The following is a 14589-nucleotide window of genomic DNA, read 5'->3' as shown; positions in this document are numbered from 1 at the left end:
GTGGCCCTGGTGATACTGAAAAAAATTACCAGCACAGTTCTGGGAACGGTGACCTGCTGATTCCCCCGGACTCCAGGTGCTGAACTTGACCTTTTGTTGTGTTTGTTTTAGTCTCTAGCTAGGAGGAATCCCTGTAACTGAAGATGATTTTGAACTGAACAACAGAAAGAATTCAAGGATTGGAAGTTACTTATAAGAGCAAATGGAATGACTTAGTGCATAGAAATTGAAGAAGGAGTGTCACTGTTTCTCCTATGTATGACGTCAAGGATTTTGAAGCAGAATAGTGGCTCAGTCATCAGTTTTCAGATGCCACTGGGATCCACCATGAGTCAACACTCCAGGAGAAATTTGGTTTTGCTCTATGAGAAATATTTGCTGATAGGATCAGTTGCTAAATGGTAGGCCAGGTTTTTATATCTCAAAGTGCATCTCATCAGTCTTGTGGGGTCTGCATGGATCTAGGTATGACCCTGCATGAGGATAGGGTACTGTTTACTAGGAATATTAATAGCCTTCACATGACAGACTGGAATTTTTCTGAGTGACTCAGTTTTACTTAGGTATGCCTATTTAAAGGGGGAAAAAGCATTATCTCAGGATTGATGGTAGAATCATTTAAGCACAATGAGTTCTTTAAAAAGAGCATCTTACTAAAATGTTACCTATAATGGCTTTAAAAATTCCCTGTAGAGCAAAAAAAAAAAAAAATGTTATTGGAACATCTATTACTGTTTGCTCTTTAAATGCATTTTAAACAAGGACCTAAATATTACAGGTGAGTTTCTGTAGTTAACATAACAGATATTTTAAGTCAGTAAAGTTCCTTTAGATTTGTCACTGTTCATTAAATTGGGAACAAAGAAACCTGATAGCCTGCAAACCTCAAAAGAAAGGTAAGCAAAAACACAAACACACAAACTCCATGACTCTCAGCACTTTTCATCTCTGAATTGCTATTCCAAGAAAAAGAGAACAATCTAGATGGTTGCTATTACCTTTTACAACTCAGTGCAAAATAGTAGAGTTGAGTAACTATCCAAATTGACTGACTTCTCTCAAAGGGGCTGTGGGTTAAGAAACATTAAACAACTCTTTTTACACAGCACAGAGCAAACAGGTTTTTTAATCCGATATTTGGGAAGATTACTTTATTCAGTTGTGGTTTCTGTGGAATTTAAAGTGCAATAAAAAGTGAAGGACTATTTGTTTGGATGCATGGGTATTATATATATTTTTGCTATTCTTAGTTGTTCTCTTTCACCTTAAAAAAGGTGGGTTCGGTTGCTAGGAAAGGGAAAAGAAGGTTAGGAGGAGGTATCAGAAGTGATAAACTTTGCCAAGCATAGAACACCTCTCAGGGATTTAGAAGCAAAACTACTGATCAGGCTTTAGAGGCCTTGAACCTGAATCAAAAGGAAAGGAAGTTGGGACTGTCTTTCCCAAGGTCACGGGGCACTGTGAAAACTAGTTAGAGAAGGAACCAGAGTGGCCAAAGTGGACCATCCGTTTTCTGTCCTTCCACAAGTACCTACAATCCCTACAAATCAGCCAGCCTAATAATGACTAGTGAGACTACTTTATTTTACAAACAGCTGAAGGTGGAACCAGGACTGTCACCCTCTGAAACCAGGATACTGACAGACTGACAAGGCCATGTGATTAAGAAGTGACAGTGGCAGAAAAATAAAGCCTGTTAAGGTGGCCCCACACCCCCAATATCAAACCCATCATGAAGAACTTTTACAGTTGCAAACAACAACTTATTTTTTTTTTTTTCCTGCATGGAGCCATACCAAAATTCTCAGGAAGAAGTCCAAACTTAACATCTAAAATGCAGCATAGGTAATTTCTGTGTCATAAATGGGAAGAAAACAGTGTGCTCTCACCACTACTAATTAACAGCCGTGAGCCAGGGAATGTGGAAAAGAGAGAGGAAAAAATGGAATTGAATGTTCTGAAAGATGCTGAAAATCAGAGCTTTAGGAAACCACTCATGAAAAATTAATGCTGCTATGAAGAGAATTATCTAGAACTAGATGTTGCACAGGTTTCAAGCATATTCAAGAAAAATTGAAGAAGTGCTCAGGAAAAGGGCTTGTGAGGATGGTGGTGCCAAGAACAGGCTTCAGGTGCAGAAGGTAGAAATGTGATCTTTGCCCAACATCCGAGGGAAGGGAAAGGTCGTTCCTAACAGTTGCTAACATCACTGCAAAGATCACACTCTGGTGACCCGCCCAGGGTGAGCTTCTCTGGGCTGCTGTTTTTGCCGTCTGTCATTAGAGCAATTGGATTTGGAAGCTTCTTTTCCACTCCATGACCAAATGACCAAATCTGATTCAGAAATACTCTCTCTTCTCCCACAAAAGGTTAAAAAACTATTGATGAAATATATTAATATATTAATCCAGATATAAATATAAATATGATTACATTAGTAGTGCTCTCTGGTAGAGACTCTTCCAAAAAGAATAGAGAAAATGTGGGTGTTTCAGGGGTTACCCTGGAAAGTGGTTCAATAGAGTTTCAGTGTAGCAATGCTCTTTGGGACACACTGAATCAAAAATTATGAGATTCAGGAGCAATATTCTAGATGGAAATTTAAATAATGTGAAGGGTGTGTATGAAGGGGAGGAAAGAGAAATTAATTTAATTCCATTTGCTGATGTGACTGTAGCACAACTATTTTTAGGTATAATCCAAACAGTGCATATCTTCTCCATTTTGATTAGTAGAAAATTGGCGGGGAGTCAAAAGAATTAGTATTTCTCAGCACATTATGCCAGAAACGTACAAATAAAACTACATTATCTGTGCCAATGTGTTTAATTTGAATTACTGCTAAGGTTTTATTTTATTTTTTTCCCCCTTCAAAAGAATGACGGGGTCCAGTTTTGTTAGACACTGAAAGGAAAATAAGTCTTTCACAACTGGCAGCAAAAGTTTATAGCATAATTTTCCTTTAAACCCTTCCTTAGAAGATCTTGCTAAAAACTTAAATGTTAATATTACCCAGATACTGTGGGTGCAGAGTTTCCGCCTGGCAATTTTACATATTGTCAGAGGAAGTCAGCATGTTCAACAAAATGTGATTTTAAAATAAGCTAGGAGAATGTGCTTAACAAGGAAAGGTTTCACAATAGCCACTTAGAAGTTATAATAATTCCAATTCCAAAGAAATCATAGGTAAAAAAAAAAATAGACTCTATTTGGCAAGCTCACCAAAGGACCCAGCTAGATGCATACCAATTATATATTTCTACAACCAGGAGAAGAAACGTGTTTGTTACATGTTAGAGAACTTTACAGTGCTCAATCTAAATGAAATTTCCAGTGTAGCAAATCAATGAATCTTGAATGATTTGAATCATTGCTTTGATTTTAAGTCTTATGCCTTTGGTACTCGGATGTACACAAACCAGAGGGGGAAGGTGACTTTCTGCATCCTTGCGGCCCTTTCCTGCCATTTCCGCAGTGAACTATCTCATGGATTACGCAGGATGGGCAGCTTTCCCCTCCCACCGCCATGGCTTTTGAGACTGGCAGGCCAGCTTTCATGTTTCCTAGTGTAAAAAAATGGTTTTCTCCCTCAAAAACAACAAAAAGTAGTTTTCATGAGTATTTGGAATCACTGTCATGGTCTGTCTCTGAATCCTTGTAATTCCCAATTGGAGAACCCAGGGAATAATATAAAAATCTTTTAAAATTTCCTATTAAAACATATAAACCAGTCCCAAGCTTATATATTATATCTATGTAATTATATATTATATCCTCTAATCCACCAAAGAGAGTAAACCTATCTACTAAGTAGTTAGATTTTGCAAATTTGTTCCTGAAGTTGAGGAGACGTTCATGATTTTAAGACCTGAGGTTTGATGGACCTATGTACACATTTCAGGCTGGGAGTATTTATTTAAATGTGAAGAAGTATCTAGAATAAGTTAATAATTGGGAAACGCAGGAAAATGAAGCGTTAACCTGGAACTTCAGTGTTCTTCAGATGAAACTAAAGATGCGAAGTCTATTAATTTAAAAAGGAAGAGGGGCAAAATCCCTGAGAAAATGCACTTCATGTACTTAAGACGGGCAAGAGAGAATAGGAATGGACTGGCTCTTAGGGAAATTACAGTGATAGTCCATCCTGATGGATTTTATATTTTCCAAAATAAGTTTTGGTATGTATGTATTTATTTACTTACTTATTTAAAGCTTTGCCATCTTGCCCTCCACCCCAATCCATCTTTTTTTCTCTTGTGGCTGGAGAAAGGGGTTAAATTTGGGGGCTGCTTTCAGTGAAGCGGCTGCTTTTTGTGCAACCTTCTGCTGGGCTCTGAAACACCAGCATCATTAACCTTTCTCAGAAGACTGTCTCCTGGCTGGGGATCAGGAGAGGCCCTGAGTTCAAGCCCTAGCACTGAGGGAAAAAAAAGACAGACTCCTGATTTTGCCTAGATGAGAAAAGTCTGTTCATGTTAAAGTACAGCCTGAACTAAAACTTTATACTCTTCACTTTGGTTTCTATACTGTACACTCATGAAATGAAGATCTTGTTCAAAAATATAAACCTATTAAATCAGTTTATTTTGGAGAATGAACAATTAACTTCCGGATGGAATTTCACTGTACCCTCCTTAGGAACTAATTTTATGAAAAATACCTCATTCACCGGGTGTTGTAAATTTGTTAGGAAGTTAAGTGATTTCACATTTGTTTTTACCTTGACCTGCCCACCCAGCACTTCTGCTGAAATGATCTCTTTAATTACACAAGAAAAATAACATTTACTTCAGAAGCCCTTTTATACATTTTTGCTTAAGCATGGAAATATTTTCTCATTCTAAACAGCCACTGGAGAAATCTGCACACTGATCATCTGTAGGCTGTGATTTTTTGACTGGAAAACAAAAATAAGCTGTGAAAGCCACTTACCGAATTTCAAGTAGGCAACTGGTAGGCAACTGGTAGTTAGTCTTCTTTCCTGCATATCTGTGTGGCAGCTGCAGCTAAGTTACCTGGATCCACTGGGTTTTCTGATTGTTTGCAGAAGACACACCATCACAAGTGTCACTTCTTAAGTCAAGTGCAGCAGATGGGATCTTGAGGGCGCCTACAGATAGTCTGCAATACCTTGAATCTGGCTGTGAAGATTGAGGGCAAATCTGCAGCGCTCAGTAGGTGAACGCCTTATTTGGTACAGGCATTTTGCTGTTATTGAGTCATGAAAAGCTATTAAAAGAGCTCTATGAGAAATCCAGTCTACACTTTAAAACAAAACAAACTGTCTTTTTCATTATCACTGACCCGGTACAGACTCACAGTACATAATCTTGATTGTGCTTCATTGGTATTTATTGCACATGGACCAATTCTTCACACAGTAGTTAGTTGCACCAGAGTATAAATACTTGGAAAAACACAGAGGAAATAGAATTTATACACAAGTGCTAAATTTTACCAGCAGATTCACGTGGGCACTTGGACATAAAAAAATAATAAAAAATTCGTAAGATAATTATATTTATAATATGGATACAGTTACAGTACCATGATAAAAGAGTATAAAAAGGCATTTTCCCAATAATTCATTAGCTCAATAACATAACAGACAACAGAAGTTGAATTTGAATGTTATTTTAGTTTTTAAGATCTGCCCCCTCCCCACCCCATTAAAAATATTTATTTTTTGTGTGCAAGTAACATCTGTGAACAATTCCTAACACTGTGCAAAAATGGCATTTTGAACCACTCCTTTTTATTTTTTGTTTTTACCCACATGTGCAGTAAGTAATCTGAATTGTTTCCTTTTTTTTTTTTTCCTGTCCTGTCTTCAATTGACAGTCACATGTCATGGAGAGAGGCTCAGCGCCTGGTCCTTCCAACTAATATTGATACATAAATAAGCTGTTTAATATAAACAAGTCTTTCTATCTTGCTGTGCAATATGCACAGTGTGAGGTAGAAAACCCTCAGCTGGACCTCCGAGGCGCGCAGGGGACAAGAGTTTGTCCTACAGAAGGAAAGCAAGGTGAAGCTTGTTCCAAGAATAGCTTAACATTTCATAAAATGAGATTTTTTTTTTTTTTTGCATCCATCCTTTCTCTTTGCTTTGAGAACAGGAGAAATCATTACACAGGAATTAAAATGCAATTTCTCTGAAAAGCAAAAGGAAACGTCCTGACAAACTGTCACCCCCACCCCCACCCCCGGCTGACTGCTCCCATTCTCAGGAACAGGATGGAAGCCAAGTTGATAGACTTTTATATCTCTTCCCCTACCCACCCAATTTCCACTCGGGTCCTCGCAGAAAGCGTCAAAACCCACCTGAAAAAAAAATATATATATCTAAAGATGCATCTCACTCACACACAAAAGAAGGCTGAACCACAAACAGAAAAGAACCCAAGAAAAATCAGCAAGCCACTCTCCCAACCCTCCTAAACTTTCCTTTTTGTGCGAGGTCCGTGGCTTTTCGGTTTGCCTTGGATGATTCAGACGAGGTTTGTGGGCTTCGAGTTCACCTGCTTTCTCTCGGTCTTGAGTAAACACAGATCTCCTCTTTGGCCCGGGAAGCCATTCAGGGGCTCCACAGCGGGCTCTCCTCCCCACCCGGGCGCACATCCCGCGTCCGGGCTGGGGCGGCGAGGATCCGCGCGCCAGGCGTCAGCGCCCCGAGCCCTACACCTTGGATTCCGAGGCGAAGTCCAGGCGGCCCGGCTCGTCCAGGCTCGAGTCGCTGTCCGCCGTCGCCGCCCCGCCGTTGCAGCCCGCCCAGGGCTCCAGAAGGCGCGCGGGCGGCGTGGTCCCGACGTCGTCGTCGTCGTCGTCCGAGGGAGCCCCAGGAGACGGCGGCGGCCGGTTGCCGGTCAGGCAGCCCGAGGCGCGCGGTCGGTCGCTGTGTCCCGCGTGGCGCCTGCGACCAGCCCGGCGCGCGCAGCAGAGCAGACGCTGGAAGGCCTTGCGGAAGTCGGGGCTGCGGCAGTAGATGATGGGGTTGAAGGCCGAGTTGGCGTAGCCCAGCCAGTTGAAGAAGACGAAGAGGCGGTCGGGCACCAGGTCGCGGTGGAAGGCCTTCACCACGTTGGCCAGGAAGAAGGGCAGCCAGCACAGCGTGAACACGCCCATGATGATGCCCAGCGTCTTGAGCGCCTTCTGCTCGCGCAGCGCCACAAGGCGCGAGGGCCGCCGCTTGCTGACGCGCCCGTTGACCATGGGGTCCGCGACAGGACGCGGGGACCCGGGCGCAGGAGAGGACGAGGGCGCGGGCGCCGGCGAAGGCGGCCGGGCTGGGCCGCTGAGGAAGCGGCGCTCGCAGCTGTCGATCTTCTTTACCTGCTTCTGGGCCTCGCGGAACACCCGCAGGTACACGAAGGCCATGATGCACAGGGGCACGTAAAAGGAGACGACGGATGAGGCTATGGCATAGGCCCGGTTGGTGACAAAATCGCAGCACTTGGGGTCATTGTAGCAGCGGCGCGCGTCATCGCCCTCGTCGCGCCACCAGTGCATGAGGATGGGCAGGAAGGACACCAAGGCCGAGATGGCCCACACGGTGCACACGAGGGCCCGCGCCCGCGCGCGTGTCAGCAAGCTCTGGTAGCGGAAGGGCGACGTGATGGCGAGGTAGCGGTCCAGGGCGATGACACACAGGGTCTCGATGCTGGCCGTCACACACAGCACGTCCACCGAGGTCCAGAGCTCGCAGAAGAAGGAGCCGTACTCCCAACGTCCCCACACCACGATGGTGGCCCCGAATGGAACCACAAGCAATCCCATAACCAGGTCCGCGCTGGCCAGGGACATGATGAAAAGGTTGGTGAGCGTTTGCAGCCTCGGTGTCTTGGCTATAGCCACGATCACCAGCACGTTGCCTGCCACGATGAGTAGCACGATAAGCGCCATCAGCAGGCCCATGCCCGCTGTCCATTGCTGCGAGAGCGGCGCCGGGCCCTCGCTGGCCGGAGGCAGCAGCGAGGCCGGCGGCGAAGCGGGCACCAACAGCCGCGCCGCTGTGGCTGCGCCGTCGGGGAGCGGCGCAGCTGACGACAGGTTGCAGGGCTCGGAGGCGCCCAGGGCGAGCGCCCCCGCGCCCATGCCGAGCTGCGGAGGCCGGGGGCGGGGGGTGTGACGGGGCTGGGCCGTGGTTGGGGAACACCCCAGAAGCCGGGGCGGCGGAGCGCGCGCAGGAGGTCGCGGCCAGGTCAGGGCAGCCGCGGCACGGGGCTGGAGGCATGGGCGCCGGGCGCCTTCCCCGCCGGAGCCGAGCGCTGTCGCCGCCGCCGCCGCCGCCGCCGCTGTTGGAGCTGCTGCAGCTGCTGGAAGAACCGCCGGGACCTCAGCATGTTTCTGAGCGCGCCGGTCCCGCAGCTCTGGCACCCAACACCCACCCCACCCGGCTCCCACACCCCCAAGCCAACCCCCGGGGCCGCGCGTCAGGCTCCTGCAGCCAATCGCTGCAAAGGCACGCCCCCGACTTTGGACTCCCCCACAGCTGCCCGCACCCCCTCCCACCCACAATTGAGCCGCTCAGGAGAGTCCGGTGCAGATCGCGCAGCCGGCGCCTCCCCGGCACCCGCCGGTTGCTGCGGGCGCGCCCCTCCCCGTACCGGCTAGTTCCACCGCCCTGCTACCGGCACCCCCTACTGTGATCTGTTCCCACCCGCGCACCAACCCCTCTGGCAGCCCTCCACTCGCTCCTACACTACACTCCCTTTTGCCTCTCGCGCTGGGCTCGCTCCTGCTCCCCTCGGTCCCCCCTTGCCCCCGCAGTCTTCTACCTCCAGTAGCCGGTTTCCTGCAGCTCTGAAGAGCGTGCTCCCTTTAGTAAGGAGGGGACCTTGATGTTCTTGAAGCACCCGAGCGCCTTGTACAGTTTGTCCGCTGAGGTTGGAGGAGTTTGGCTGCGACACAGGTTCTCAAATCAGGCAGCCTAGCAGGGTGTGTGTAAAACCCTCTTCCGGTCAAGAGGGCACCCAGCCAGCCTGAGTCCTGACAGCTTGGGGAATCCGAGGTGGGAGTTGGTGGTTAGAGGAAACTCCAGCAGAGCTGGTTTGCAGGAGCAAACCGCCGATCTGTCAGGGACACTCTCTGGGCGCTGTTCTTGCAAGGAGCTTATTGTACCGCAAATGCAGTAGATGTAGAAAGCAAGCAAGGTTTGCGCACGCTGAGAACATACAAACTCCCCCGCCCCGGCTAATGAATATGTATGATGCAATAGTATATTCTCAGCATAAAGGGAGAAGTTTAGGAAAACAGTGTTGATGTCTAGAGGAAACCTCTGGGGCACATAGAATGCCTTTAATGACATTTTAAACTTTTCACATGGGTAATAGCATCTGCATTTTGGGTCTTATTATTCATATGATTTTATAATTTGAGCTGGGGCAATATAAAAAAAAAGTAATATAACTTTTGAATGACGTAATGAAGTCAGATTTCAGATTTCTTGATCTGCGTGGTTGTTTTCTCCTTTGCCCAAGTTCCCAGATTCTACTCTGGGATTAGTTTTGGAGGGATGAGAGAAGAAAATATATAAATACTCAGGGGATTAAATTAAAAAAATTTAAAGTTATATCAGTGATTTTTTTAAGTTGGCCAATGAATGGGTCTGGAACTTATGAGTGGTTAGCCTAGCTTTAGGAGGATTCTATGGAGGGCAGACTGGATAGCCCTCAGGACTGCAAGCCCCTTCCGTAATTTGGTCCTATTGGTAATGTTCTTGAATCTGGCCTGAAAACAAAATTCTGTGATTAAGTCCTTGAGAAGTAAACAGCTTCTAATTGTCAGTGTACAAATGCATGATGGTGTTATATAATATTATATAATACACATCTTTCTTGCATTTGAATAAGAATAGGATCTGGTAGGACATTAACCTGTGGACCAAATTCAAATTCTCACCTTGTGGAGAGACAGGCTTCCACAGATGTCCAGGTCAAGAGCAGAAAGTAATACTGATTAAGTTTGCAGAGTTGAGCAGTTTTAACCACCTTCTCTTACGTAATTCCAAACATATGAATTTGCTTTAGGCCGAAACTTGACCATTTGAGTGTTACAACTGGGGAGTGATTTATTTGTTTATTCACCCCTGCCCTGGACTTATCAGCCTAGTTCTGCCAACTTGGAGAGGTTGAAGAGGGGGAGCCAGGAAACAGGAGCTACAAAGGGGGAGAAAGGAGACTGCACCCTTAGTCACCCCAGTCTTTGCAAGCCTGCATCTTCTCTTGCTTTTCCTTTCTCCCTTTAGGCTTCCTTGCCAGATGGGGAATCAGGGGTAATCTTAAAATAGCCAAGGGACTGAAATTGTGGCTGTCCAGGAAAGGGGTTCTCAGTGCTGGGGGTTGCAGGGAATGTGGGGAAGAGGTGTTCTATCCGGCGCCATCTTTCTGTCAAGTGATGTTACTGGAATGGAGTGTGCCATCCTCAAGTGCCCCTGAAGTCATTGCATTTCTGTGAGTGATAAGGTCAGAACTTGCTTGTAGAGGTTCAGGGCAGAAGCTGGATGCCCTAATACTGTATTGTGTATGTATGAACACACTAGGCAGCAGGGCCCTGACATCTGAATTGTTGAAAAGCCTTCCACAACATTTTTCCCTCTTCATTCAGAATTTCTGTGGAATAAACACATTAAGTTGTAAACATTCAAAACCAGGAGGATTTTTATAACAAGAGCTTCAACACAGGGCTGCAGGCAGAAAGGGATTCTATTTCTAGAATATCTTGGGGTTTTCTTTTCATTTGTCCTGACAAAAGTTTGGGATAGTCCATATTCTACTAAAGCCCCTTCCCGCTTTTCTTTCTCTCTTAACACTTTTTAGCTAGCACTTTTCTTGCTTCCATAAGGACACAAGGTCAAAAATAAAAGGTTTAAGATATCAATGGCCTTAGTCTGTTTTCTGTGGCTATAACAGAATACCTGAAACTGGGTGATGTATGAAGAGGTTTATTTTGGCTCACAATTCTGAAGGTTGGGAAGTTCAAGATCAGGTGGTGAAAAACTCATGATGAGTCACAACATAACAGATGGCATCACATGGCTGAAGCATGTGCAGAAGAGAGAGAACATGAGGAGTAACCTTGCTTTGTAGCAAATACACTCTCCAGATAACTAAACCACTGGTGTGGTCACTACATGAATCCCTTCATGAGGGCAGAGCCCCATGACCCCGAATGCCTCTTAAAGGCCCCACTGCCTCTCTATACTGCTATTTTGGCAATTAAATCTCAACATGAGTTTTGGTGGGGACAAACCAAACCATAGCATCAACTTATATGGGTCTTAGATGTTGCAAGTTCCAAGTGAATAACTCTCCTATTTCCTCATTCCCCACTTAGAGGTCCTAAAGTGAATCAGTTCTTAGGAACCCGTAGGCTTGACCTGACTTTAGAAAACAACAGAAGCTCTGACAATAAATGCTGATCAGCACACTTAGGGGTGGGATGCTCCTTCCTCAGATTGGCTGCCCTGCCTCTTCCTCTCCTGCCCCGCGACCCTTCTTACACCTGGACTTGCCGTCAGTCATATTTGATCATCCTGCCACTACTCCTCTTTGCTCCACTTACTCTAACATACTGAAGCCAATTAACCTTCTAAAATGTTGCTATGGCCAAGTGGATTTGGGTTCAGAGCCCCCTCTCCTCAACTGGCATTCAAATCCCCCTCAGTCCAGGTACAAATGGTCTTTATGACACTATCTCCTACTGGAACCCTCCACATCACTGTAACCTGGAGTTCTGTGTTCTTTTTCCACCTTTGGATCTTGTTCTTTCCTTTGTAGAATGTGTAGTCTCCTGTCCCTGGGTTCCTTCCACCAAGAATCTCCCCCTCCTCTTCTGTCTCAACGGACTTAGTCTCAGAGATCTGGCTGAACTCCCATTTCTCTTAGTCTTCTCTGCCCACTGCTTCTGGAAAACATCTTCCCTTCCTCTGACCTAGTGAGCAATTGCGTACTAACTGCATTTCTCTGTTCTTCCCTTGTAGATTGTAAGCCCACTGGGAGCCAGGAATGGCTCATCCACTTTCTTGACTTTTGTTTTTAAAATGCGGTCTCACTATCCTGCCTAGACTGGGTTCAGATTCCTAATCCTTCAGCCTCAGCCTCCCAGGGAGCTGGGATCACAGGGCATGTGTCACCATGCTCAGCTCTGCTCATCAATTTTTGTATCTCTGTTAGTTAGCCATCAGTGCATGGTAGAGCAACTCTGCTCATTTCTTGAAGGCCAGGAAACAAAGAGACTGAAAAGGTCTAGGGTGTCAATAGCCGCTTTAAGGGTGTGTCCCCAGTGACTTCTTTCCACTAGGCCCCACCTCTTAAAGATTTCACCATGTCCCAACACACCATAGGCTGGTGACTGAGCCTTTAGTACGTGGCCTTTGAGGGACACTTGAGATTCATATGATAACAATCTCCCATGTTTACTAATATTTACTTAATAGTTATTAACATTTCATTTTGATCCATAAATATGTGATACTTAATTGGTTAGCTTTTTCTCATTTTTACACATTTGGTAAATGAGAGTTTTGGGCATTACAACCTTCACTCATGCTTATTATTCACATAATAATTTATATTCCTATAGCCTTGTTAATATTTTCACATAAGCATTTCAACACACTTTACGGATAGAAGGCAGACTCATGAGATACATAAATTTATATCATCCCTTCAGTCAATCAATCAATCAACCAATAAACTTCAATAATAGGGCTGGGGATGTGGCTCAAGTGGTAGTGCACTTGCCTGGCATGCATGTGGCCCGGGTTCGATCCTCAGCACCACATACAAACAAAGATGTTGTGTCCGCCAAAAACTAAAATATATATATATATATATATAATATATTAAATATATTATAATATATATATTAAAATTCTCTCTCTCTCACTCTCTCTTTAAAAAAAATAAACAAAAATAAACTTCAATAATAAATAAATGGAACATGGGTACGAGGCTTTCCAAGGGGCCATACAAGTCCTACCTACTCTTCATACATGACCAAGGTCAATGACTTTTTTTCTTAACCTTCATTCGTGATGCTACATATCCAGCTCTTGTTGCCCTGGGAGAATTGCTCATGACTTGAATCTGGTTTCAAGTTCTAGAGGAAAGGAAAGGTTGGCAGAGCAGTAGGTAATAGGCACCTAACCCATCCACGGTTGTAGGCCATGAGCCCTATCAAGACATTACATTCTTCAGTTGACTTTGCTAGAAAATGAGTTAAAAATAAAGGTGAGCTGCCTAACGGGACAACGGCTGGAAGGTAGGCCAGAGGAGATCTGAGAGGAATTTCCAAATAAAACCCCAAGAATTTTGTTAACAAAATTTGTCTTGAGCCTAATAATAACCTCAAACTATTTGAAATCAAGCTATCACAAATCAAAGCATCTGTTAATCTGAGCTCAAATGACTGTTCTGGAGGAAAAATACACAACTTTTCACATAAAGCAATGAATTTAGTACAAGGATCACTGAGTGCTAACTAACCAAGGAACAGCCCGCACTGGTACTGGCACCAAAGGTCATATACTGGTTTTGTAGCCACAATTTACACCAAGCCAAGCAGCTCCAGCTGTGATGATCACAACAAGCACAGAGGAGGTACACAGTAATCACAGCAGCGTGGCACATTCGAAACCCCCCTCCCCCCAGGCTTCTCTTGCGGCCGCCTTCTCTGTGTGTCTAACAGGTACATTGAACAATGCTGGAGCCAATAATAATATTTTCCAAAATTTGGATGATTGGAAAGTGTTCAGACCCAGGAGGCAGAAGATCCAGGTGTGTGTCCTGGCTTTATTGTTTTCCTGTTTGACCTTCGGTAGTGGCTTCACCTTTAAAATGGCTTCACTTTTTTCTCCCTCACGGGATTGTGTGTGAGTTAAATCGATAATGTGTGCAAAAGCTTCTAGAAGCCCCTTATATATTTGAAAACTATCGAATGCTGCTTCTTATGCAACCATCACAACTATTTTTTTTTTTTTTTATACTAGGGATTGGACTCAGGGGCGCTTAACCACTGAGACACATCCCCAGCCCTTTTTATTTTTTATTTTGAGACAGGATCTCGCTAAGTTGCTTAGGGCCTCACTGAGTTGATAATGCTGGCCTTCAACTTGTGATGGTCCTGCCTCGGCTTCCTGAGTCAAACCATGAGTGGTGTCAGGACAGGCTGTAAGAGAAGGGGCAGTTCGCTTGGATAAGCTTCACTTGCTCTATTGGACCCCTTTCTTTCTCACACTAGGTATTAATTATGACTCAGAGGCTAGATAACAGTGAATTGTTTTTAAATGTTCTTATCATTGGCAAGGCATTTTTTTAAAAGAAAATTTTTATTCTATTTTACGCCCTTTCTTAATATGTACCCTATCCTTTTAAAGAAGTATTTGTTAATGTGATTCTCTGAAATAAATTCCATTTCAGTAGTGAGATATTAGCAGCAAAGAAAGGATTCTTTTCCCTTAAATTCTATTTAATGCCATGATTGTAACTTAAAGGGGGAGGGGAAAGGAAGGCAATACAAAACAAAACTTAAACCAACTTTCAAAAATTCTGTCTTCATTCAATTGTGTAATGAATAAAAATTGATGGA

General features: G+C 44.6%; 1 protein-coding gene across 1 annotated transcript; it reads right to left on the bottom strand.

The window, feature by feature from the left end:
* Nucleotides 1–6193: 6193 nt before the first annotated feature.
* On the bottom strand, nt 6194–8183 carry Adrb1 (adrenoceptor beta 1). Its single transcript, XM_076834402.1, has one exon. It carries the CDS (start codon nt 8092–8094, stop codon nt 6679–6681), a length of 1416 nt encoding a protein of 471 aa, XP_076690517.1. The 5' UTR covers nt 8095–8183; the 3' UTR covers nt 6194–6678.
* Between the last annotated feature and the right edge of the window lie 6406 nt (nt 8184–14589).

The sequence above is a fragment of the Callospermophilus lateralis genome, chromosome 15 (genome assembly GCF_048772815.1).
Source record: "Callospermophilus lateralis isolate mCalLat2 chromosome 15, mCalLat2.hap1, whole genome shotgun sequence".
Taxonomy (NCBI): Eukaryota; Metazoa; Chordata; class Mammalia; order Rodentia; family Sciuridae; genus Callospermophilus; species Callospermophilus lateralis.
This window is presented reverse-complemented; position numbering and strand designations above follow the sequence as displayed.

What these genes read in the sequence shown, in the direction of transcription:
- Adrb1 (XM_076834402.1), bottom strand. Translation starts at nt 8,094, where the DNA reads ATGGGCGCGGGGGCGCTCGCCCTGGGCGCCTCCGAGCCCTGCAACCTG.